This window comes from Phyllostomus discolor, chromosome 4 (genome assembly GCF_004126475.2).
Source record: "Phyllostomus discolor isolate MPI-MPIP mPhyDis1 chromosome 4, mPhyDis1.pri.v3, whole genome shotgun sequence".
In the NCBI taxonomy this organism is placed as follows: Eukaryota; Metazoa; Chordata; class Mammalia; order Chiroptera; family Phyllostomidae; genus Phyllostomus; species Phyllostomus discolor.
Window position 1 is genome coordinate 135,901,258 of NC_040906.2, and position 27,897 is coordinate 135,929,154.

The 27,897-nt window shown below is 34.9% G+C and overlaps 1 protein-coding gene and 1 non-coding gene across 2 annotated transcripts in view; both read left to right on the top strand.

The window, feature by feature from the left end:
- The window catches only part of COL19A1 (collagen type XIX alpha 1 chain), a 331,257-nt gene that overhangs the window by 97,844 nt on the left and 205,516 nt on the right, over nt 1-27,897 (top strand). Inside the window, 2 exon segments of the mRNA XM_036024315.1 lie at nt 927-971; nt 2,738-2,782. Of these exon segments, the coding sequence (XP_035880208.1) occupies nt 927-971; nt 2,738-2,782 (90 nt within the window).
- LOC114495890 lies at nt 27,018-27,143 on the top strand. The gene has a single exon (XR_003684550.1). It is a non-coding gene; the product is annotated as a small nucleolar RNA SNORA77 (small nucleolar RNA).

The window sequence follows — 27,897 nt, forward strand, 5'->3', positions numbered from 1 at the left end:
CTCATTCTAGCTGGTGTACTATTTACAATCCAGACTCATCAAAAAGGTGAGCCATGAATTCCAGTAATGGAAACTGATAGGCATCTGCTAGAAACCTTCTTACCCAGGACAGGAACAAGATGAATGGGAGGAACTAAAAATTCTCCCAAGTAATTGTTTCAAGTAAAATGCCATTGACCATGTCTTCAAAATTGATTTAAAGGCATTCAACAGATGAAAGCAAGAAAGTTAACATGCTCATATAGATATATGTATGTATGTTATATATATATATATATATATATATACATGTTTATATATCAATTGGATAGTTAGATGATACATAGGTAGGTAGATACATAGATAGAGCTTTTAGACAAGAGATCACTTGGAAGCCAGAATTAAATCTTTCCCCTGAGAGAGTGTAGGGTGGCAGTTAGGTGCACAAAGCTAAAGTGTGTGAGTTTGAATTTCAATGCTATCTCCCATTGATTTTGTAATCATCTGTAATAAGATGGTTGTAATAGTAGTAGTTACCTCATTCGTTTGTTGTAAGCACAGTGTCTGGCCCAAAGAAAGCCTTTGTCAGACATTAATATTATGTTTAAAAGGTTAAAAGACAAAAAAGGAAATAAGGGATGCTAAATAGCATGTAGGAAAACATGGGCTATAGATGCAGAAACCTCAACTCAAATCTCAAGTGATGCCACCAGTTGGGCAACCTTTAGCGTGTTACTGAACCTCTCAGAGACTCCATTTCTTAAAGAGGAAGTGCTAATCCTAGACTTGTGAGATCAGCGATAGATGGAAAGCCCCTGTACTTGATAGAAACTCAGAATCAGGTTACCTTTCCCTGAAACCTTAGAGCTAGTTATTAAAGACTGCAAAAAATTCTTTATTCATTTGTTTTTTATAGCTAATAACATTTATGCTTGTATTTTCTTTAGGGTGAAAATGGTTTACATGGAGCTCCAGGCTTACCTGGTCAAAAGGTAAAAGAGTTTTTGAGTGTTTCATATAAGTTAAGAATTTTAACATCTTAGAAATTGAATTCATATATACTATAGTAAAATTCAGAGAATGTATTTGATTAAATGAATTCCCTGACTCAGAAATCCACTAACCAGTCTTTCCAAAGACAACGCACTAATGGACCTTTCCAAGGAGAACCCATGGAAACAACCCCTTCTCAAAGAAGCCAGCCACACTAGGAGAAACTCTGTCATAGAGCACAAGCAGCACACTTCTCTGGATACCCCGACAGTGATGCTTTCCAGGGGCCATGGGAGTGTGTTCAGCTGCTCTAGAAATGTTTTCACTGTTGTTTGACATTGTCTAAAGTGAAGCATGGAACCGTTTTCACTACCTTTGACTGTGTTTCATTATTTCTCATTTATCTTCCTTTTTGTATATCCCAGGTTGAGCTAAACATAATAATTATAATGACCAAATATTAAATGCTATGAAGATTCAATCTCTTCAAAACTATCTCTTGTTCAGAATGATAAGTTCATAATAAGTTAGGATTTTTACATTGCTGAGCTTCCTTTTTACTGTGCCTTATATCTTACTCTTAACCAAGGTAAACTTCACTTTTATCCCTCTACTGTCTTTAAGGGCTGCTTTGTGCTCCTGGGAAGGAGTATATTGTGTGTGATCAGCATTCCTGGAAACACAGAGGCTGGTCTATTCCAGTTTCTTGGAGGGATGGAGAGCCACTTCAAGTGGGGCCAGCTGTCATACCACCCCAATAATCCCGGCACAGGGGAGAGCATTATTGATGCAATAGCAGATGCCTATCAAAGCCAAACATAGCTTTTCTGTGCTCTGGAGAAGTTTTACAGGCCTTAGCAACAGAAGATACTATTGCATCTAGGTTTTTCTCTGTACCTAAAAAATAACTGTTAAAAAGATATACACTTATAGTTTTTCAGAAATCTTCCACTATTTGGCTTGATAAAAAATGATAAGATTGAGCTGGCAGCAACAAAATTGCAAGCTTCTGAATTTCTTCACAGCAGTTCTAGACAAAACCCATTGATGCAGCATGTGCTGCCTCTGCAAGTCAAGTTACAAGCCAAGGGACATGCAGATTTATCTGCTGGGAAATAGTTTTGGACTTTCCAGCAGCTGTTTGCGGTGGCTGCATCATGCTGTCATTGTGGCTGATGTACTGGGGGTGTTTAGCAGTTTCGATATCAGCTTGAATTAACAAATCAAGTTAAAGTCTATATTTTAGGGAAAATGGTAGAAAAAAGGTAGGCCATGCATTCAGTGGCACATATACCCAAATACTACTACCCTATTTTCTTTCCTGATACATTTTTTGAGGGTAGATGAAGCAGAAATAATTATCTAATCTTGTATGTGTACATAAACACATATATATACATTTGATTATATATAGACTATATGAAAAGACACTATATATGTAATAAAAAGCTGACATCCTTTTTAACATGAATTTTAATTATATTAAGTGTTATTTTATTGAAGCATTACCTAAAGAAAACTAGAGATAAGAAACCCTTCATCCTTTGTTTTGGTGCACTCAGGAAATGTTTGCTGAGTGCTTCTTCAGTATTTAGGAATATTTAAATTTTGCAGAACTCAATATTGGTTTAGAATTTACATATTAGAAATGGTCCCTCTAATTGTTGATTTTTTCAATGTTAGAAATTTTATAATAGTTATTATAATAATTATGTGTTAAAAGCAGTGTTCCTATTATTGTACACCTTATATTTCTCTTCTATAGGGAGAGCAAGGTGTCGAAGGCAGCAAAGGAGAAATTGGTGAAAAGGTAAATGTTTCTCTTTACATGCATATTTGTAAAAATAAGTTGTGTTCTTGAAAATATTTTTAAGCAGAATATCTAACTTGTTTGTGTGTTCATATAAGCAATTGAATAATTTAATAGAGTTGATTTAAAGTATTTGTTTCAATTAAGATAGACTTGATATATTGATGTTTGCCAGAAATATTTTGAAACAAGTTTGGATAGTCATTATATCTAGATATTTCTATTTAAATGCATTCTGTATAAATAATTCAAACATTTATTAAACATTATATTTTTGTGTTATAACAAAACACAAAAACACAAAATTGTGCTATAACAAAATACAAAATTTTGTGTTATTAATGCACCAAGTGTCCAAGTCTTTAAATAAATGCTTTAAGTATATATCTGACTTATTAGTGGAATTTTCCCTCAGGAAATAAATGAGAAAAAACTAGCTATAATATAGTCCCACAGAAAAGAGATGGAGTACTCAAAATAGTTTGAAAGATTTTAATGTAAGGATGGTTTAAATGGTGTGGGCAAAGTGTGGGAAAAAACCCACTAGGATTGTGCAGTGTCTTAGATTGAGTTGCAGTAGACTCCTTAAACTCCACATGGTCACTGGTTACCAGTCTCAGAGTCAAAGAAAACCATGCGGAGAGGGCCAGATAAAAGCTGAATAAAACAGTTAACCCAATAATCAAGCAATCTTCTTTAAATTCAAATATGCAGCTTTCTCCTGAAAGTACACAAATTAGGAAGTGCCTTAATTATCTAAAATTTCCCTTCAGAAAAACATTTGAATCCCTCTGCATTTCATAAGCCTACTTTTATTTTTAAATAGAACAAAAACAGAACCATTCCTTTGTTTCATAAAATGTCATGTAATTGGACTGCCAGAGAAGGGCTAGAAAAGGGAATAGATAATCTCAAATATTAAAGTGCTTAAATTTAGATTTCTTGGTGGTGATCAATTATTTGCCTCTTCAATAAGTGTTTATAGACAGAATGAACATCCACTATAACTATAAGACAAATTGTACATGGTGTTAAGTTACTGGATAATTTTCCTCACAGAACTGTGAGGGAGAGAAAAAGATAGCCATATAATGATCATGAAATTGAGCATAATTAAGTGATGACTGTTTTTAAAAGTGAGTCTGTCTTCTAAAGAATCCTTTGAGTATTTTTGCTTTAAAATAAGTCATTTCAAGGCCTTGCTTTCAACTAAATGCTTTGTTTACACATATTTCTATTTTATTTCATGGGATTTTACCTGTAGGAATAGGTGAGAATAAGCAAGGAAAAGAGATATATTATCTGTAATTTAAAGTCATCATCTCACTAAAATCTTAGTGGTTATTTGGATATTTTTTTACATAGAACTTAGTAATAAACCGGTTCTCTCCGGCTCTGAGATATAGGAAAACATTCAATATATGTGACTTCAAAGATTTCTAACTTTTTTGTATCAATGAACTATTGTCTTCAAATAGTCAATTTCACCATAAGGTGAAAATATAGAGAATGATTGAGATATCAAGAAGAAATAAAGCATCAAATAGAAAATACAATACCTTGAATTAGAATTAAAACTGAAATGGTTTATAGTGAGATGGGTGGAAGATTCACACAATAACCCTTATTATAAAAGAATATATTCTGTTTTATTATTTACTATAGATCATGTATACATATATTTCAGTGTTGCATGTTATCTATTCTGATTTTAACCACATGTATTTTTCATAAGATAAATAATTGGGATTTTTTGTTTCTAGATTAGTTAAATAAGAAAAGTATGTAAAGCACTTACTTTTGTGTGACACCAGCATGAGTGCTGCTTACAACATAATTTCTTTTCTGAACAAAGACAATCTAATCTGAATTTTTATTTTTGTAGAAAACTGAGTATATGATTACTATAAGGCCTACCTTTCTTCTTTAATTACCTTATGTGGCCTTTACTGTTTTTAAAATTTGACTGTTTTGCAGATTCATAGGCACAGAAATCAGACTGATGCCAGAGGGAAGGGGTGTGGGGACTGGGTGAAAGAGGTGAGGGGATTGAGAAGTACCAGTGGAAAGTTACGAAATCGTCATGGGGATGTAAAGTACAGCATAGGGAACATAGTCAATAATATTGTAGTAACTGTGTAACTGTGTAGTAACTGTAGTAACTGTGTACGATGCCAGGTGGGTACTTGAAGTAGTGGGTGTATCATTTTGTAAAGTATATGAATGTCTACCCCCTATGCTGTACACCTGAAACTAATACAAAATAATATTGATTGTAAACTGTAATTGAAACAAAAATTGACAGTTTTGAATGACAAAATTCACTCATTGCAAAATAAAATAATTCAGGAATTATTTCAGAGATGTCACATCTACCAAAGGCTTGTGGCTACTGATCCAAAAAGAATTATATTAACCATCAAAGATAAAATACTATGTGATGATTTCAGGTATTGTTTCTGTAATCTAGTATAAGCCAAGTAGAGAAATCTGCTGCTTTTCATTATGGCTAGAAAACTAGCCTTCAGGCCAATTTACCACTGAAGTCAGAGTAAGTGGTGCTTCAGTGTGTTGAACGTGCTGCCCTTCATCCAGAGGAGAACGCGTTGAACTTGAACAGGTATAGAGGACCTCAGTTGAAAGTATATTCCTTGGTCAGTTGTAACTTATAACAGGAGAGAAGCTTATATAGTACCCAAGCAAATATATTTCAGCCAAGTCAGGTCTCAAGTAAAAAATATTTAAAGGGGTGGCTCATTCTCTTAAAAATTAGTTACTTATGCTGTCAAGAATCTCCTAGAACACAGCTATTTTCAAGTTTATCATGCTCTGGTTTATCATTTAGATGTATAGGAATGATCCCACTCCACTGCCTCATTGCTGGCTGGAAAGGTCAGGTGAGCACCACTCACGCAGCCTTCATGAGGCAGGGGGAATGAGGTCTATATTCTGGCTTCTCTGCTTCTGTAGGAGTGACTTTAAACATCCCTTCATGGAGGGATTTTCCTTATGTTACTTCAGTGTCATTGTAGGTGTTGTGTGGGCAGCTACTACCAGTGAACAAAATGGAGTCTATTCTTGAGGTGAGAGTTGTGTCCATGAGATCAGCCTTGCTAGCTGTGATGTAGTCAAAGCCTTGTTATAGGACCAAAATGTACATGCCTGAGCTAACTTCCGAACATCCCATTGGAAAAGGGCCACTTAGCCAGGCTTCATGGAAATGATCATCGTTCTTAAACCCTGAGTCCACACACTTCAGGTATTTACGAAAATAGGACCGCTACTTAGTTACATTTATGAAAAGAAGCAGATAAAAAGCAGAAGTAAATATCTACTTTATCTGCATTCAAAATTTTTAAGTAATTACTTCAAATCATGTAATTTAGTTTGCTTTTAAAACTATCATTCTTTTATGTTGTCATTCAAGGCCTGACTAACTTAAAATTTAAACACTAATTTCTTCACTGTTTAATGCAATCCCACTGAATTTTATTGTTAAATATTATTTGATCATGAGAAAGAAACAAGTGAAGACTGCTCCACATGCCGCGCTTTCCCTGACACAGACGTTGGCAGAGGCACATGTAGCATTGGCAAACCCTCACAACAGGATAACAGGACATGGATTCAGTGCTGCTCTTCTTCAATAAGCACTTAAGCAGAAACCAAAATGAATGATTAAGCTGTAAAATAGGTAAGTAAGGGCATTTTCCAGTAAGCATTTTTATTCCTCCAATCACATCTTCAAAAACAACCATCAAAGGCAGAAAGTTACAGACCACACATAAAGTCAACAGTAAGTTACTTTATGTTTTAAATATTAAAAATGTATCAGCACATGTGAGACAACCAATGTTAAAAGTTGAGACTATTTTTATATGCTACCACAAATAAATAATTTTGCCTGCCAGTAAACAACTATCATAAGACTATAGCCAATCCAACTATTATTACTAATTACTTATTACTAGCAACAATAATTTTGGCTTCAAATAAAGTAAGACCTTTTTCACCAGAAAATATTTTTACTTATTCATAGAAGTCAATTTTTCATTCAGTTGACTGAATGAACATAGAACTTGAACTGAGGATCTGAAACGATAACTGATATTTTCGCCACTTAAAATTTGTTAGGGAATTAGAAAAAGCCCAAGTGAGTAATTTTATATAATATGTGTAAAGTATTCTTCAGAATATTCTGGGAGCAGCATCTAGGCCATTCTGCAAGGGGTACACATTTCTAGTTCATAAAACACCATTCAAAAAAAAGCTCAGACTTGACAGTTCAGGTGTGGCTTTGATTGTGACCTGTCATAGAGTAATTGGGTTCATATGTACCTGGAACATATCCCATGTTCCAGTCAGCCTCTGTCAGACAACTGTGTGCGTCTGGACACTTTTCTTGCTTTCTTTATCTTAGCCTCTTGTTCCATAAAATAAACATAATTCCTATATCATGGGATCACTGAAAGAGTTAGATAATACCCCATAAATAAAAGTGCTTATAAATGTTAATATCCCCAATAGCCAAAATATGAAAAATGTAAATATTGATAAGGAACATAGATTTTATATAGTTGTCTAATTTTTTTATTTGCCTAATTTTACTTCCTAATTTTCTTTCTAAATAAGTAAACAAAATACAAGAGGACCTATTAATTAGCTACTGGTAACAAGTAACTTCAAAATATAGTGGCTATAAACAACATTCATTTACCTAGCTGAAATTCTGTAGATTAGTAATTCAGACTGGACTTAATTCAGTGATTCTATAGTCTTAGCTGATCTTACTCAGTTTGCTTATATATCTCTTCTCACCTGGCAGGTTAGCTGAGAATGGCTGGTCTAGATTGGTTTCTGATAGATAACATGTCTATTCTTCCTCCAACAGTTATTCTAGTCTTGTTCTCAAGATAAAGGAAAGCAGAAACATGTAAGACAAGCAGAAGCGTGTAAGGCCTCTTGAACAATCCCCACCCCAACTCTGAACTAGCATCCCCTCATCTCTGCCACATCCAGTTGGCCAGAACAAGTCCCAAACCCAGGCCAGATCTAAGGGGTAGGAAAATAGATGCCACCTCTTGATGATATATGCAGTAGAGTGACATTGCAAGGAGTGTGGATACATAAAGGGGTGAAAATGAGGCCACTTTTGTAATAAAATGAACACAAATAAGATATTTTTTTGACATTTTTTACATTTTGCTACAACAAACTCTACTTCAGCATAAAAAGGTTGAGTAGATTTAACTGTTAGAACAGGTATTCTTACTTCCCCCATCACTTGCAGTATAATCCTTAAACTTATGTTTAGATAATAGGACTTGGAGACTGTGCCAAAGATATTTTTCTATTTGAAATGGTAGAAGTGCTTTGTGTGTAATAGCAAAATGTTACAGAAAAATGAAATTATTTTTTTAAAGATTTTATTTATTTATTTTTAGAGAGAGGGGAAGGGAGAGAGAAAGAAAGGGAGAGAAACATCAGTGTGTAGTTGTTTCTCCCATGTCCCCTACTGGGGACCTGGCTTGCAACCCAGGCATGTGCCCTGACTGGGAATCGAACCAGAGACCCTGTGCTTCATAGTCTGGCATTCAATCCACTGAGCCACACCAGTCCAGGGAGAGAAATGAAATTCTTAATTGGAATGGGAATAGAGAAATATATCAAATAATCCAAGAAATGATTTAGTACTTTTACTTAGTCTCATGTGCGTATTAATTTTAGCTAAAATAAAACTGAGACTATGACTGGGAAAAAGCAGGTAGTCATAGTTGAGAGGTATTTTTAGAATTCACTGTTAAAATTTTCTTGACAATTATGCCTTGTATTCTAAACTAATGAAACAATGTTAAATACTGTTATAAATATAGCACTTTTCCATCATCACTGTTGACACATCCCTGACTTCCTGTGAAATCTTGGTTTACCTCCTAGAATTCCACTGAACAACAGCATGTTATGCAATTGTTTCATTTAACCTGATAACATGTAAAACTGCTACAACTTTCAGGAAGGACTTATGTGTTTGATTTGACAGCTGACTTGAAAAATGAAGAGAACAGATGGAGTAGAATAACTATGATTTCAAAAATTGCAGAAATTTATCTGTAGCCAAAGCCAATTGGTATGGAAATAACCATGCCAACTTTTAATTAGCCATGGTAGCGAGCAATTGGGAAGTGTAATAGTAATTCGATAGCCAAGCAAGAGGCTTAGCATTAGTCACTACTGATTGTGTGTCATTTTCTCTTCTCTATGATCCTAGTGAATAACTCTAGATTTATGTGAAATATGCTTACCCCTCTATTGCTGCATCTTTAATAGTGGTTATAGAAAAAGTGAAGTATCAAAAAAGGAGAGACATGAAACAGAGGAGAATAATCATCAAGAGCTATATTATTTTATGAGTATTAAATTGTCTTTTAAAGTATTATTTTTAATAATTGAATAATACATCATTATATGGATATGTTATATTTTATTTGACCATTCCACTTGTGGAAAATTTAAGTCTTGCCTATTTTTTGTTTGTTTTAGCAATAACTTAATATTTAATGTATTTGAAATGTGATGCAGAATTACCATATGTAGGCAAGCATCTTTGAACACATCTTTTTTTCCTTCGTTTAAATTAGACTTAAGGAACTAGAATTATTAGGTTGATAGTTATGGAATTTTTAAAGATTCTTGTTACATACATCTTATTTCCCCACTGTGAATACAGAGAATCTAATTGACTCACTTCTGATCCAATTGCTGGTGTCTGGAAAGCCCTGCTGCAGCTCAGCTGATTTGTGGACAATGCATGGGATTTTTAAGAGGGGCGTGGGGTGAGAAAAAGTAATTGGCAGCCATAGGAGTGTGAGTACTGTTGATATATGGAAGAGCTTTTGATTTTTTAAATCTTTATTTAGTGTCTGGCCCGTTTACCCACAATTTTCTTGTCAGCTCTGCTTGCCAAAAGTAATACACATGATAGGAAAAACACATAATGATCCTGGCTTCTTCATTCCAGTTGTTTTAATTTTCTTCATGTTTCATGTCTTGCTATAAATTGGTGAAAGTTGCAGAATAAAAAAAGGTAAATGTAGGGTGACTCTTTAGGAGACCTCTGCAGTAGTCAAGCAAGAGTTGATTTTTAGCTTGCAGTTTCGATGCAGATGGAAAGAAGTGGACAGATTTGAGATATAATTTGGAGATAGTATCAACTGATTAGGGTGATTTAGGGATGAGAGAGAAGGTGGTGATAGAGATTATCATCACATTTCCGGCCATTGTGCATTGGAAGAGGAACAAATTTGTATGGGTGTTTATACCACAGATTTTAGAGGCACTTAAGGCATTTCATTAGACCTGAATTGCAATTCAGAAAAAATTCTGTACTACAGTTACATTGCAGGGGCAGACAACACCTAGCCATGGGAGTGGATCAGATTGCAGAAGGAGACAGGCTGGAAGTAAAAGAAAGCCTGTGACTGTCAGTGGGGAAACTTAAACATTCAGAAGTTGAGTAGGGGAAGAAGAAGAGTATGGAAAAGAGTCCTCTAGAGAAGCACAGGGAAAATAAGTAGCATGTGTTGCCAAATAGAAGAAAGTATTTAAGAAAGTGTTTAAATATTCAAAATATTACATGGAAGTCAAATAAAGTAATAATATCAGTTGTCCCTGTAGGTGACTTTTGCAAAGGTAATTTCATAGAATAATGAAGGTAGATGCCAAGTAGGAGCTTCTTGAAGGGTAAATTACAAGTGAGAGCATTCTGAAAACCCTCTCAAAAGCTGGCTGTGAAGGGGGAAACAGCAATAGAACACAAGCTAGAAAAGATATGAATTATTGAAGAAAACCTTAATACACCAGTATCCAAAGCAGTCACAAGGTCCTTGATGGGGAATTCTCCTTCTTCTTTTTTTTTTACTGTTGTCCCCATTTTTCTCCCCCATTGCTCTCTCCTGCCCTGTCCAACCCCCACTCTCAAAGACAATCCCCTTCTTGTCCCTGGACAAGGGGAGTCCTTTGTCCTTGTCCATGGGTCCTTTGTACACGTTCCCCTTCTCTCCCCTGCTATCCCCTACCCTCTCCCCTCTGATCCCTATAAGTTTGTTTTTTTATTTCTATGTCTCTGGTTCTATTTTGCTCATTAGTTTATTTTGTTCTTTAGATTCCTCTTACAGGTAATATCATATGATATTTGTCTTTCACTGCCTGGCTTATTTCACTTACCATCGTACTCTCCAGTTCCATCTATGCTGTCATGGGGAATTATTCTTGACCAAGAAAATATTTTTAATCAAAAGAAAAGTATAGACTAAGCTCACTTACAGAGTTACAAATGTCTTAAGACTTCCTGAGGAATGTCATGCTGAAGTCAATCATAGTATCATACTAAGGAATTCTAGTTAAATCAATAATATGACAAAGGTGTCACCATTAATATTATTGAACAATATTCTGAAATTTCTGTCCAACATCAGTTTTACTTCCAAATTATAGTTTAAATCTATCCATTTCTCTCCATCTTCCCTAGTTATGACTAAGTTGTAATTATTCTTTAGTCATCTCTTGACTACTCTCCCTGTTTTCAGTCTTACTCTTCTCTCATTCACTCTCCAAATTACAGGGAGATGAATCTATATAAAACTATTTATGTGACTCTTGTGTTTGAAATAATTAGTTGTTTCCCATTAAATTAAAATCCAAAATCCTGCCGAGTGTGACCTGTGCTTGCTTGCCTCTCTGAACTCATCTTCCCCATATTCCCCTTTTCTCCTTCTCTGCTGCAGCCACACCAGCCAGCTTTCTGTCAGTTCTTTGAAGTCGCCAACCTCTCTTCTGCCTCAAGACTGTCCACTGGTGTCCCTACTGCTTGGAATACTTTTCTCTGTATTTGGACAACCTCTGTCCAATTATCACACCTTAACAGTCATTATCTCAGGGAAAGCCTCCTTGATGAGGTCAAAGTCAATCTGTTTTTTTAAATTTTTTTGGTTTTATTTTTTATTGTACTTCTTGCATTACCATTTATTCCCTTTACACCCTCTTCTGCACCACAATCACCACACTGTTGTCCATGTCCATGAGGCCTTTTTGCTTTTTATTCAATCCCTCTACCTGCCTACCCTGCTCCATAGTTGTCATCTTGCTCTCTATGAATCTGTCTCTGTTTTGCTTCTTAGTTCAGTTTGTTCATTAGATTCCACATATGAGTGAATTCATATGGTATTTGTCTTCCACTGATGGGCTTATTTCACTTAGCATAATGTTCTCCAGGTCCATCCTTGCTGTCACAAAGGGTAACATTTTTTTCTCTTTTATAGCCAAGTAATATTCCATTGTGTAATGTCCCATAGTTGTTTTATCCACTCATCTACTGATGGATACTTGGGCTGCTTCCATATTTTGGCAACTATAAATAATGCTGCAATAAACATAGGGTGCTTATATTCTTTTGAATTAGTGTTTTGGGTTCCTTTGGATATATGTATTCCTAGAAGTGGGATTGCTAGGTCAATAAACAGATCAATATTTAGTTTTCTGAGGAAACTCCATACAGTTTTCCACCGTGGCTGCACCAATCTGCATTCCCACCAACAGTGCAGAAGGGTTTCCCTTTTTACACACCTTTACCAGCAACTGTAGGTTGTTGTGTTATTGAGGATAGCTGTTCTGACTGGTGTGAGGTGATATCTCAGTGTGGTTTCAATTTACACAGCAAAGGAAACTGTCAACAAAATAAAAAGACAACCCACAGAATGGGAGAACGTATCTGCAGATACATCTGAAAAGGGGTTAATATCCAATATTTATAAAGAACTTATAAAACTCAACACCAAAAAATAAAGAAACCAAACAATCCAATTAAAAAATAAGGAAAGGACTTGAATAGACACTTCTCCATAGAGGACATGCAGATGACCAGTAGACATATGAAAAGATACTCAACATCAGTGATCATCAGAGAAATTTGGCATTATGCCTTCAACACTACACTTCATCCTTGTAGCACTTACCACAATTCATACTTATAAATTCACTGCCACAAGGTTTTCTTTTTTCTGTTTTCCCCAGTTAAAGTAGAAGCTTCATGAAACAGCAACCATATATGTCTTTTTACACCTTTTTCTCCAGCCCCAGAACCATGCCTAGCACATTGAAGAATTCAATTAATTAATCACATACTGGAGGAAATTAGTGCAGACAAGGTGAAGTAGTGTTTCTTTTTTGCCTCCTAAAGTGTTTGATTTGTCTTCAACCCTACTTTTTCAGATTCCTGCTGTTGAATTAATGAGGTAGAGTTATAGGTCAAGATGAATTTTTTATGTATGGCCCTTGGAATTGTGTTTTACAAATTATAATATATAAAGCATTAATATATTTAGTAATATACTGGAATGTTCAGAGAATAAAGCAGTTAACATATTTCTATTTGTTGTTATTTGTGAAACACATTGCCAAACAGTATTATTTAGTTCTTTATTCAGTAAAATAAAATAATGCAGTTCTTTAAAACCAGCTATTATGATATCTTTTTAGTTTAGCAGTAGCGCTAAAGGTTGTCTGCTGATTCTTGTGTCATGATTTCTAGTTGCAGTTACAGTGGAATTTTGGAATTACTGACTATAGTGACCTTAGGTTGGTTTTGTTAAGGAAATTTATTCGGAAGCTATTTTATGTAATCTCAGAACAAAGAAATATGGAAATTTGGGGGCACATAATAAGAGATTAGTAGAAAAGGCATGATCCTCACTTATATAATGATTGAGACAATTTGACTTTTAAATAGTTTCTCATTAATCAGCGCTGAGTATTCTAAAAGGGTGGTTGATAATTTGCCTCAATTTTGCTTTTATTTTGAATTTTATCCCAATTATCCTGTTTCTTCACTACAGGCTCTGGCACTAACTATCTCAGGTTTCTCCTCTTATGTCTTAATCCCAGGGTCTCTCTGTGCTGTAGACACAACTTCCACCATGCTCCCCGCCTCCCCTTTCTTCAGCTTCTTCTTCATCTTCCCACTGTTTCTTTTTCACCTGTTTTGCCTTCACCCATTCAAGGCTGATTCCATTTTCAGGTTGCGTTCTTTCCATTTTTATTTCAGGAAGCTCTGAGAAAGGAAGAGAAATGTTCATATAAATAAATGAATTCATGAACAGGTCACTCTAGAGTTTTGTTTTGTTTTTTGTATTCAAAAACAAGGAAAAGATCTAGTATGCAATTTCCCCTTAACATCTGAGCATTCCTAAATGAGACTGCATTTTATTTATTTTTTCCATCACCATTTATCCCCCATATCCTCTGCCACCTCCCCCCAACCTCCAATCCCCACAATCACCACACTGTTGTCCATGTCCATGAAAATTAAGAGTAAGGTAAAGGCAACTCCATATTTGGTAACTGTGATTTTAATGTATAAATGTACATCATTTTGTAATTTTTTTATAAAAGGACTTTAAAATTAATCTAGCAGTTGCTTCTGCTTACCGTAATCATCAAACATTCATCATTGCTGTTTTCACTAAGTCCTAGTTAATAAATATACTTTATATTAACTGAAACTCTTTGTTGGAGGTGCATTCCAGATGGTAGGAAGGTAATTAATTCAATGTCACCAAATATTAGATGACAGGTGCATTTTTATTTAGAAGCCACTGGCATGTGAACTTCTTTCACATTCAATGTAAAAGCAATTCACTGTATAGTAATTGCTGAACAAGTGTGTCCCACCAGACTTAAATAGCAGAATTCCACTGCACAGAAAAACAGAGGTGTTGGTGCAGCTGCTGTCCTAAGTGGTTGTTGTGCAATGACTGTGTGACAACTTATCGTCTAGGCTTATGACCATCTATTGCTTCATAGTTTAATATCTTACAGAAAGTATGCTTGGTTATTATTTTTCTTTGCTAATCTTCACAATCCCCTTTAAGCCTTATAAGTAATTCCCCCTTCAGCGATTTGTTCCAATAGCAGTCAAGGATGAATGAGACAGGATACAGAAAGCAATTCACATTTGGTTTGCCTTTCCTACATTTTTCCTTGTTGTTTGTCATGTTCTGCCAATAATCATACTATGAGATCAAAAATAAAGACAAAATGAAAAAAAAATAATACTTTGGGAAAACATTTTGTGGAATGTTATTTTAAGTACCTGCACTTGTTCAGCCCTGGGAAGGAGTGTGGCAATGCAGATGGCTTCACCCACTGGCTCTATTCCAGGGCCTCTCTGATAGTGATCCTTCCTCCACTTAAGGTTTACTTCGGTATACAGATGATGATTCATGGAGTTGATGTCTTGGTAAAAATCAAGGGCTGAGTCACGCAATAGCACCCAGTAGACTCAGGTCAAACCAAGTGTTCTTTCTTAGGTTAGAGGGAACTTAGGAGGTTAGCTGCTTTGACCCTCTTGTTATTCAGCTTTTTAAAATTACATTTTATTGATTATGCTGTTATAGTTGTCCCAGTTTTTCTCCCTTTGCCCACCCCACCCAGCACCTCCCACACCCTCAGGAAATCCCCACCCCTTTGTTCGTATCCATAGGTCATACATATAGTTCCTTGACTACTCCATTTCCTGTACTGTACTTTACATTCCCAGAGCTGTTATGTGACTATAAATTTGTGCTTCCTAATCCCCTCACCTCTCCACTTATTTCCCCACACCCTTCTCTCATCTGGCAATCATCAAAACACTCTCCTTATCCATGATTCTGTCTCTACTCTTTTTTTGTGCTTAGTTTGCTGTTTAGATTCAATTGTTGATAGGTATGTGTTTATTGCAATTTTATTATTCATAGTTTCGATATTCTTTTTTTTATTTTTTTAAGATTTTATTTATTTATTTTTAGAGAGGGAAGGGAGGGAGATAGAGAGAGAGAGAGAGAAACATCAATGTGCGGTTACTGGGGTTATGGCCTGCAACCCAGGCATGTACCCTGGCTGGGAATTGAACCTGCGACACTTTGGTTCGCAGCCCGTGCTCTATCCACTGAGCTACGCCAGCCAGGGCTTGATATTCTTTTTCTTAAAATATGTCCCTTTAACATTTCATGTAATGTTTTGTTGATGATGAACTCCTTTTGTTTTTTTCTTTTCTGGGAAGCTCTTTATCTGCTCTTTGATTCTAAATGACAGCTCTGCTAGGTAAAGCAATCTTGGCTGTAGGTCTTTGCTTTTCATGACTTTGAATATTTCCTGTCAGTCCCTTCTAGCCTGCAAAGTTTCTTTTGAGAAATCAACTGACAGTCTTATGGGAACTCCCCTGTAGGTAACTAACTTTTCCCTTGCTGCTTTTAAGATTCTCTCTTTATCTTTAGCCTCTGGCATTTTAAGTATGGTGTGTTTTAGTGCGTACCTATTTGCGTCCATCTTGTTGGACTCTCTGTCCTTCCTGAACTTACATGTCTGTTTCATTCACCAGATTAGGAAAGTTTTCTTTCATTATTTTTTCAAATAGATTTACAATTTCTTGCTCTTTCTCTTCTCCTTCTGGCACCCCTATGATGCAAATGTTGGTATACTTTAAGTTGTCCAAGAGGATTCTTATGCTATTCTCATTTTTCAGATTCTTTTTTCTTCTTGTTGTCTTATTGGTTATTTTTTGTTTCATTATTTCTATATCATTGCTTTGATTATTGGCTTCATGCATTCTTCTGTTGATTCCCTGTAAATTGTTCCTATTTCCACTAGTAAGGTGGTCCCCAACCTTTTGGCACAAAGTAGTGTTTTCATAGAAATAAATTTTCCAAGGATGGTGTGGGGTGACAGGAGGCAGAACTCAGATGGTAATTAATACAAGTGAAGCTTTGCTCACTCACCCTCTGCTAACCTCCTGCTGTGTGGCCCAGTTCCTAACACAGGCCACAGACTGGTACCGGTCCACGGCCTGGTTGTTGGGAACCCCTACATTAGTATATCCTTTATTTATGCCTGGGTCTTTTTTATGCTATTGCATTACTCACTAAGTTCTTTGAGCATCCTTATAACCAGTATTTTGAATGGTGCATCTGATAAATTCCTCATTTCCATTTTGTTTAGTTCATTCGATAGGTGGCCATCCAGGCTCTGCTCATTAAGACTGGCAGACAATTCTAAGTTATTTTAAGCCAAAATCTATTCCTTGTTATTTTGACCAATTCGTCTCAGTTCTCATCATTTGGGAAAATGCATTCTGAGATTATCCCTTCTTCCAAGTGGCTAATAACCTTTTGGAGAGTCGAAGATAGTGTCTTTTTCTAAACCATGTTAGTATTTAAAGTTTTTCCATTGTGCTTCATGGATCCTGGTCCATAGATTCCTCATATTCCTCACAGCCTTAATCCTGTGATACTGTAGCTCATCAGTGTCCTGTTAGTGTGATATTTATACATAGATATAGAGTTCTTCTAGGGTGTTTTGAGCAAGGGATAATGCACACAGTGTAACTGAGTGAAGGAACTTGGATTTAGTAGAACTGAGTCCTAATCCTGGCTCCACTTCCAGCTGATTGCAAGGCTTCCTCTGGAAACAGAGAGAACTAGGCTAGATTACCTCTAGAATCACTAATGTTTAGAGCTAGAATGACTCAAAATATAAAGGGCATATACTACTGTCAGATAGTTGTTTTCTTGAAATAAAATGTAAGCATTTACATTTATATATGCCAACTTTCATTTCGGGATTTTAGCTTCATGTTTCTACTTGTCAACTTTTAACTCTTTATTCTGACAGCTATTACAATATTCACTTTTCTCAGCCTTGTAACAGCCATGAATTTTGTATAGATAAATTCTGGGACTTTGAATAACTGGTATAAATATTGAATAAGACAAAGCCTGGAGCATAACTCTATGGCAACTAAAAATGAATGAAGTCAAAATGAGTATCTTTATTTAACTACTTACTCACCTCACTGCAATTTCGCACATTTATCTGATACATCTTAAGAAATTTTATTAAATGTCTTATTGAAGTAAATAAAACAATCTCATAGCACTTGAATAATTTTTATTTTTGACATGATATACCCTCTTGATAATCATATTATTTACTAATAGATTAAAATCAATTAGTTTAATAATTAATTTTAGAATTTTGCCAGGGATCAATACCCAGCTTACACATTGCTCATGTTTATTTTTTAAATGAGGAAACATTATTGAATCTTAGCTTTTCCATCTCCAAGATCTCAGAACTTTATGTCAGTGACTCATTTCCATTAGCTCTTAGTATCTGTCCTTAATGTAATCTGTCCTTTCCTCTCTTAATGTCTGTCTTGGTCTCAGAGGTGATTATTGAGAATCGGTAGATTAAAAAAATGTCTTAATTTTCAAATCAGTTTCATGACAACCATAACCCAATATGATAATGAAATATTTTTCAAAACCCATGCCTGGTTTTAGAACACATTTTTTTGTTCAGTCATCCATTTATTTGATCATATCCTACCTAGTGTACACCAGGTCCTATGTTCAGCACTAGGGTAACAGAGATGAAAGAGGCAGGACATTCTTTAAAGAGCATACATGAAGTGTCTGATGGTTGGTAAACAATGAGAAGGAAGAGGAGGAAGTGCATAACCCCACCTGGCAGAGAGGAGCTTTTCAGTGAATATTCATTAGTGTATCTTGAAGCATAAATAGGCATTCTCCAGACCAAGGAAGAAGCAAATGGAACAATTCATTCAAAAGCACAGAAAGGGATGAAACACAGGATGTATAGGCAACCAGATGGGGTGTATTATGTAACAAAATAAAAAGTAGTGACCTCAAGAGGAAAAAAAGAACTTTAAAAACCTGACTGAAGCACAGCTTCAGGTAGAGAGCTCAACCAGGATTGCCATGAAATAACATGAAGAGATTCCCTCTGAGAGTTCAGTTGCTGGCATATTTAGCTCACTCTCCCGGGTAAGGACATCACCTGACCTCCAAGCAAGCAATCGTTATGGTAGAGAACTTTGTTATCTCTGGAAGAATCTTCCTACTAGAAGGCCCATGTGAAGTCTCCAGACAAAAGATTAGAGAGGCTCATGTCCCTTTAAAATACTCATGCTGGCTTAAATGAGACTTCAGGTAAGCTTTTTGCTTGGCATTTCCCAGGAATTTCTGAAGCTCTCTATTTTCTTTATTCTTGCCATTTATAGAATCTGAAAGTGTTCATGTAAGAGAGAATAAATGGATTTGGCTTCTAGCCTAGGCTGATTCTGCCAGTTAAGAGTCTAAAGCAACTTAAGGTATTTTATCCTTTCTGTGACTGAAGAAAAGAAAGAGCATGAAATGTAGCCAAAGTTTTAGCATTTGATCATTAAAGTATAAGTGGTGAATTCCTGGCTTTGCCTGCTAATAAATAGTCATGTCTACCAAAGAACCCCAAATTTTACTGACCTTAAATTCCAATAATTAACTAACCAGATGTCCAGTATTTTCTTATGATCTCCCTCCTCAAATTGTCACAAGAATTCTCAGGGATTTTATATATGTTACCTCTATAAGTATGTGAGTTGACATAAAGCCTTTCTACTGTCATTTCCTCTTTTGCTTCTTGAGAAGGGACAGAGAAATTTCAGGTATAATTTGAGTTGGCATCTACAAATCTTGCTATATCTTATTCATTTAAGCTTGTCTTATTCATATACTTGTCATATCTGAATGTATACATGTGTATATATATATACACATGAGAGAGAGATAATTATTTATCCTATAGATAATTATTTTGAATATTCATGGGATATTTAGAAAAACTCATGCTTCCTAGGACAAAATTAAGTTCACAAAGCAGACATTTTGCAAGATGTATACCTAGATATAAACAATAATAAAGAAACCAAGAAATGGACATTCCAGCAAAGATGGAGGCATAGGTAGATATGCTTTGCTTCCTCACACAACCAAAACAGGGGCAACAACCAATTTCAAAACCAAAAAACAACCAGAACTGCCAGAAAGTTCAACTGTATAGAAGTCCAACCAAGAAGTTAAAAAAGAAACATTCATCCAGACTGGTAGGAGGGGAAAAGATGGGTAGCCAAGGAGGAAAGGATGCAGGCAAGGTAGCAACTGGCAGACTTGGAGGTCCCACATTCATGTGCAGATAAACTGGAAGGAACAAGAAGGGTGCAAGACAGACTACACAACCCAGGATTCCACCAAGGGGAAATAAAACCTCAAAATCTGTGGCTGTAAAAACCTGTAAGGATTGTGGTGGCTGGAGAAAATCCCAGTCTCACAGGAGAGTCCATAGGAAGAACCCATAGGGTCCTGGAATGTACACAAACCCAGCCACCCAGGAATCAGCACCAGAAGGGCCCAATTCACTTATGGGAAGTGGGAGAAGTGACTGAAAGTGGGGTGAGAGCCAAGCAAGCAGCCATGTTCCCTCTCTGACCCTTCCACCACAATGCAGCTAAGTGGGTTGCCCTGCCCTGGCAAATACTTAAGGCTTCACCCCTTACAATGTAACAGATGTACCAAGACAAAGAAGTATGGCCCAAATGAAAGAACAGATAAAAACTCCAGAAAAAGAACTAAGCAACCAGGAGACAGTCAACCTATCAGATGCAGAGTTCAAAACACTGGTAATCAGGATGCTCACAGAAATGATTGAGCATAGTCACAAAATAAAGGAATAAGTGAATACTAAGCAAAGGCAAATAAAGAAAAATATACAGGGAACCAACAGTGAAGGGAAGGAAACTGGGACTCAAATCAATGATTTGGAACATAAGGAAGAAATCAACATTCAACCGGAACAGAATAAAGAAACAAGAATTTAAAAACATGAGGAGATACTTAGAAATCTTCAGGACAACTTTAAATGTTCCAACATCATATCATAGGGGTGCCAGAAAGAGAAGAGGAAGAGCAAGAAATTGAAAACTTATTTGAAAAAATAATGAAGAAAAACTTCCCTAATCTGGTGAAGGAAATAGACTTCCAGGAAGAACAGGAAACTTGGGGAGTTCCAAAGAAGTTTGACCTAAGGAGGGACACAATGAGACACATCACAATTAAACTACCCAAGATTAAAGATAAAGAGAGAATCTTAAAAGCAACAAGAGAAAATCAGACAATTAACCGATAAAGGAGTTCCCATAAGACTGTCAGCTGATTTCTCAAAATCTGACATAGAAAAACAAATATTCTAAAAAGGGTGGGGAGCTAGTTTAAAGATTAAATGAGCAAAATTAAGCAAGGTATTAAAATTGAAATCACAAGTGCTTCACAAGAAAATTAAATAATTTATGTGCACTGGAAAGAAGAGATTAATCTTATTCATCTTTACTTTAGTCTGATTGTGTAGATAGAACGCCTAAGAGACTATGGTAGGAAAATATTTTAATTGGCAAAAGAATTTGGGTAAGAGATATATTGAAAAGACAGAAGAGTTTCATACCTTAGCTATAAACAATTAGAAATATAAATAGGAAATATTCTATTAAAAGTAGCAAAAGCAATAAGAAATCTGGGAAAATTTGAATGAGAAAAGAACATATCTACAAAGAAAATCAAAGGATACGAAATAAGATTAAGTGAAGTACATACCATTTTTTAAAGTTACAATATAAAAGTTCATTAATTCAGAATTAATATATAAATTTAATACAATACAAATAGGAATTATAACATGTTATATAATTTGTTTTGAAGTTGGATAAAATTGCTGAAAGTTTATATGGACAAATAAATACCTGAAAATAGTCAAAACTTTAAGAAAGAACAAGAGTAAGGTTGGATTTGCTTTACTACACACCATATCATTCTATAAAGTCACCATAAGAACATAAATATTATATCATGTAATATAAAGGTGGGTAAAATGACAATGAGAATCTAGAAATTGATCCTACAATTTATAAGAATTTAATAAGTGTTTACATTTCTGTTCAAAGGAAAGGATGACTTATTCCACAGATGTGCTGGCTGCACTGCGCATATCCATATGAAAAATATCTTACATTTTATAAAATAAATGAATTCAAAATGGATGAAGGATTTATGTAAAAGCCAAAATAAAATATATATTTTGTGTTAGTATAAGCTAGGGGCAATGGTATACCTGACCAAAATTTTAAACTCAGGGACAATAAAGGGCAGATGTATTATACATATAAAATTAAACATTTTAATGGTAAAGGACCATAACAAAAATTTTTTACAAAATGATAGTTCTAGTAAAGTTATTATACAATTAACAGGCAATCAGTTAACATTTCTACTTTTCAAAGAGTTTTTTAAATTGATGAGAAAATATGAAAATTTTAATTTTTAAAGCAAATAAAATATATGAATAGGTTTGCTACAGAGCAAACCCCAAAATATTAGACATTATATAAAAGGCTCAGATTCACTAGTAGTCAGTGACATGTAATTTAAAGCAATTATGAGCTCTGATTTCACACACATCACCCTGGCACCTGTTGCTGGATGTGACTTAAGGACAAAGGCATTCCCATACATTGCTTGTGGGACCTGGAGAGCTGCAGCCTCTTTTGCAAAGCAATTTGGCAACATGTATCTTAAGAAATTAATGGTAATCCCTTTCCTTAGCAAACTCCTTGAGACTCTGATTTATACAAAGTATACCACGTGCATTTAATGGTGTATATTGCAGCATGGTTTATAGTGATAGAAAACTGGAAACAGTAAATACTCATTAATAAGAAAACAAATAAATTGTGGTACTTCTATTTTATAGAGTGTTATGGAACTATTGAAGAGAATCACTTAGGACTCTATCAGGTAGTCCAAATTGATTTATAGAAAGTAATGTTGAGGGAGAAAATTAAAATGCAGAAAAATGTGTATAATGTAACCAACTTTTTAAAGCAAACAGAGGACAAAATTCATGGTGTGTGTGTGTGTGCGTGCATGTGTGTGTATCCAGTTATGATTATATGAGTTTGGGGAAAAAAAATTGGAAGGATATATGCCAAGTTCATAACAGAAAACTGGCATCCAGTGAAGGGATTATATAAAAAAGTAGGGAAAGAAGAGTATGTTTTATTGTTATTGTCATAATTTATACTTTATATTTTAAAATACTTTATATCTAAGAAATATTTTACATTGACAAATTTTATATTTAACATATAAATGGTTTATGTTTATAAATTTTATAGTCATAAAACACATGTATACATATATTAATTTGTTTTATTATACATACTTATAGATACATGTATTATGTATATCCTTGAGTATATATCAAATATTTCACAAAAACATTTTCAAATCTGTACTAAAATGTATTTTATGTAATTGCATTTAGGAATTTATGTAAAATTATGTTTGTATTTTATGTAATTATTTAATTTTAAAAAACAAGTACCAGAAAAATAGGCTGAAGGTAGGAGAATCAGTTGGCTAAACTGCCACATGGTATATGAGTGAAATTGAACTAGGATCATGACAACAATAAGGGCAGGATCAGGCAGAAACAGGAGTAATTTAATAAGAATAAAAATGGCCCTGGCTGGCGTAGCTCAGTGGATTGAGCTTGGGGTATGAACCAAAGCATCGCAGGTTTGATTCCCAGTCAGGGCACATGCCTGGGTTGCAAGCCATGGCCCCCAGCAACCGTACATTTATGTTTCTCTCTCTCTCTCTTTCTCCCTCCCTTCTCTCTCTAAAAATAAATAAATAAAATCCTTTTTAAAAATCTTTGAAAAAAAAGAATAAAAATGAAAATATAAAAATAGAGAAGAGAGAAGAGATGGATGAAAGATCTTTTATTCTGTTTCATTGATTTATTTGTCTACATTGGAACCAATACATTTTGTAAATTACTGACATTTTGTAGTAAGTATGGTACTGAAAGTACTAATTGTGAAAGTCCTTCCACTTTGCTCATTGAAATTATCTTGGATACTCTAGGACCTTGGTATTTCCATGTTGATTTTAAGGTCAAGATGTCAATTTCCACACTCACACATATACGATCTGCTGAGATTTTGAATGAGTTTTCTTTCAACCTATAGATTGTTTGGGAGGATTTATCTTTTGATAATATACAGTCATTCAATATTTAGTGTACCTATTTATTTACTTAGGCTTTCCTTGCTGTTTCTTAGTTATATAATTTTCAGTGTAGAATTTTTAAATAATTTGTTATATTTATTCCTAAGTATTTTATATTTCAGTGCTATTTTAACTAACTTTAGATTTTAACTTTCCATTTTTTGCTGCTAGAATATTAAAATATATTTTTTGCTTATTGACCTTGTGTCCAGCAACCTTGCTCTATTAATCAATCAATTCTAAGTATGTAGATCATCATGTTATATATAAATAAACAGTTCTAATTCTTCCATTCTTGTTCTTATTCACTGGATTTTTTTTTGCCATATTGCAGTAGCTAGGTCTTTTGGTACAATATTGAATAGAAATGGTTATAGTGGGCATCCTTGTCTTCTTCATACAATCAGAAGAAAATAGTTCAATATTTCATAATTAACTGTGCTGTAGATTTTTGTAGAAACACTTTGAGAAAAAGGATATCAAAAAAATAGTTCTGAGTTTTCCCTTGAATACCTACCTATTCAGATATTGAATTTTTAAATGCTTTTTCTGCAACTGGTGAAATAAGAGTATGATTTTGTTCTTGTTCATGATGCATTATCCCTTTTTTTTTATATCGACAGATCCAATTTTCTAATACCTTTTTTTTTTAGGAGTTTTGCATCTCTGTTTATGAAAAACCTAAGCAATTCCTTTCTTGTAATTTCCTTGTCAGATTTTGGTATCAGAGTTATGCTGGGATTATAAAATGGAAGCTGTGATCTTTCCTGTTCTCCAAAGGAGTATGTGTAATATTTATATCATTTCTTCTTTAAATGTTTTTAACAACTCACCAGAAAAGCCAAGAGGATCTGGAGGTTTCTTTGTGAACCTTTTCAAATTATGGGTTTAATTAGTTTATTTTATTGTTTTCTTTTGTGTTTCTCCTCAAAAGTTGGAAAAGTTTTGTTCCTGTGGTCATTTATATTCATAAAGTAAAGTAGGCTTCTTATTTCTGCACTCAGCATCTGTTGCTCACTTTCTCTGGGATGGTGGAATTAGCATATTTCCACTCCTTGCCTCTTGCAATTGTCTGGCTTTAATGAATTACATTATTTTTCTTAGTTTTTACCTTGGTTTTATTGACATGCGACCTTTGTTACTTAATTTATTGGTTTAAAGATGGTCTTTAAATACCTCATCACAAATGATAAAGGAATTATTACATTCATATTGCCACTCTTTTTTCTCTTCTAATTTTTGTCAGGTGTATAATTTCAACACTTTTCATATTATAGTATTTACATTTAGTTCTAACCACAATACCCATATTTTCTTTTTCATTTAGTCTTACAGCTACATGGAATCTGTCTTCAGTCCTTTGCCTACAGTCTCTGTATTATTCTTTTGTTTGGCTGATGCTTGTCTTCTAATTTTCTTCTTAAAAATTTCATGAAAACTATATATACAGAGCATGTGGAGAGCCCCTAAAATTTTTTCCTTTATACTTTAATAATAATTTTGTTGGTTATAATTCTTGGAACGGTATTTTTTTCTTGAGGACATTTTAGGCATTGGCCTACTAATATTGAGTATTGAATGTTACTGTGGAAGTATCTGCATTCAGCCTAAAACCTTTTTCATAGGAGACTGATAATTTTCTTCACTTTTAGGGTGGAATCTAATGAACAAAATAAACTAATGAACAAAATAGAAACAGCAGCATAGATATGTGGAACAGACAGAGAGCTGTCAGAGGGGAGGGGGAAGGGAAGGCTGGATGAAAGAAGATGAAGGGATTAGCCAGAGAACATTTATGCATAACCCATGGACATGAACAAGACTAGATGTTCATGTCCAGTTCATGGACATGAGCACCCCAGATTGACTGGGGTGGTGGGCAGAACTGGGTAGAGATGGGCAAAGGGAGAAGAATTTGGGACAGCTGTAATAGCATAAATAATAAAATACAATAAAAAGATGGAATTAATGCATCTTGATTATTTTGATTAAATAATTTTTGATTATCTTGATTATTTTGATTAACACTTTGATTAAAGTGTTATGCATATTAATTTTACTGAGTTAATTTTAAGGGCTTCATTTAAGAGCTGATAGCATTTGAGAAAAATATCTCTAGATTTAATTTGGGTAGTACAGGTTTCTCTACTCGTAGTTTGGGTCAACACATAAAGTGTACCTCAAAATATGTTTTTTAGAGGTGAGATTACTTCCTTGGGCATTAGAAGACTTGAAAATGAATTGCTCACTACTGAAGTTTTGATAGTACTAGGTTTAAATTATTTAACCTGAGTTTTCTGGTGTAGGAAGGTTTTGGAATCTTCAGCCTAATGATTTTCTTATTTAAGTTAGCAAATTTGGACTTTATACTGGAAGAGACTCTCAATGAGTTAATGGAGAGTGACTAATGCCAAACAGAGAGGCATTATCATTTTCTATTCTTTCCTCTGAATAGAAATACCTACTCTGCCAACCAGAGGTCCATGGTCCAGCGATGCGTTCAGCACCATTAGAAAGGGAGACAAAGGATGGGGGAAGACTCAGAGACTTTGCACTTAGGTCTGTTGGAGACAGAGCTTAATCAGAAAAATCAGCACCACTTGAAAACGAGCATAGTGAGTAGGAAGTAGAGACATGGATCCTGGAACCTAAGTTCCCTAACCTAAGTTCCCTTAACCATTACTGAGCATCTTCCGAAGTTCTTCAAACATTTATTTCTTTGTCCACAATATTGTAAAAATTTCCCTTATTTCAAAAACTTCACTCAAAACAGTCTCTCCTGGGTGTCTTTGAAAGTTTAGACCATTTAAAAATGCATATTATTAATTTTACTGTGTTAATAGTCATTATGGTTCAGTAGTGTGTATAATATATATCAGGGGACATCTTAAAAAGCATATTATCATAAAATGCATATTTAAAGGATTTTTACCTACATAAATTGAATTTAATAGATTATGACACCTCCAATGGGTCCATTAGGGTCTTTGGAAAATACAGTTCAGAGCCTTGTTAAAACATATATTCTCTTTATCATATTCTACTTAGAGAGTTGGCTGTAGTAACCTAGACCTTCAATGTTGTTGTGTTGCTTAGTTAAGAAAAATGAAAATTTAAAAGTAATTTTTTTTCCAGTAAGATAGTCTACTAAGCCAGGAAGAAAGCAAATTTTACGATTGATTATAGTGTTTTCCATTTCAAATAATATACATAGAAAAGTTTTCGTTAAAAATAATATCTGTCATGCTGACCCACTGTGCACCCAGATTCAGTCACAGGAGGATGCTGTTTTTGTCTGCCACAGAAACATTCCAGGGTACTGTGACTACCTTGACCTGTCAAGGGTAATGCAGCTGTTCAGGGACATGGAAAAAAAAGTAATGATTATAATAATAATGTCTGTCAGTAAACATGTTTAATGACACAGATTGCTATGTATAAAAAAATCCTCCTTTTACATGTCAGAAAAGTGAGGGCATGTGTTTTGGTATAAGCTGAGGTTATTGTTACTCATCAGTGGGGTGTACTTTAATGAAAAGCATCAAGTATAAATTATATGCAGTGTTCTCCATAATGAGTAACACTCATTAAGTGTTACTCATATAAGTGGTCATCTACGGACCACTTATATCAGAATCTCCTGGGTGCTCAAACATGCCTGCTCCTCCCATGTCCCTGAATCTACTGGAAAAGAGGTCTAGGCATGTGCTGTGAAATTTGCATTTTAATGAGCTCCATTAGAGATTCTTTCACAACAGCTGAAATTTGAAACAAGTGGTTATTTTAACCTACAAACCCAACCACATAAGGTTGCCAACACCTGGAGTCCTATCCGGGCTGAATTCTGCCAGGAGGCAGTCTGTGTACTCAGACTGCAGAGCATATGCCGTAACTCCTTACACATTCTGCAAGGAATACTTTGAAACCTGTCCTGATCAGTGCTACCCACTTTGGATTTACATAAGAAGTCACTGAGCTTTGTGGCTCTAACGCCAAGCCACTCAGCTCTAAGTTTGTAGTTGCTATTGGGAACTGTGTGAGTAGAGATTTGAGCACAATTTTTCATCAGGAATCCTCTTCCCTGCTAGGACTTTTGGTGTCTTTTTAAAAATCATTTGGTGGTTC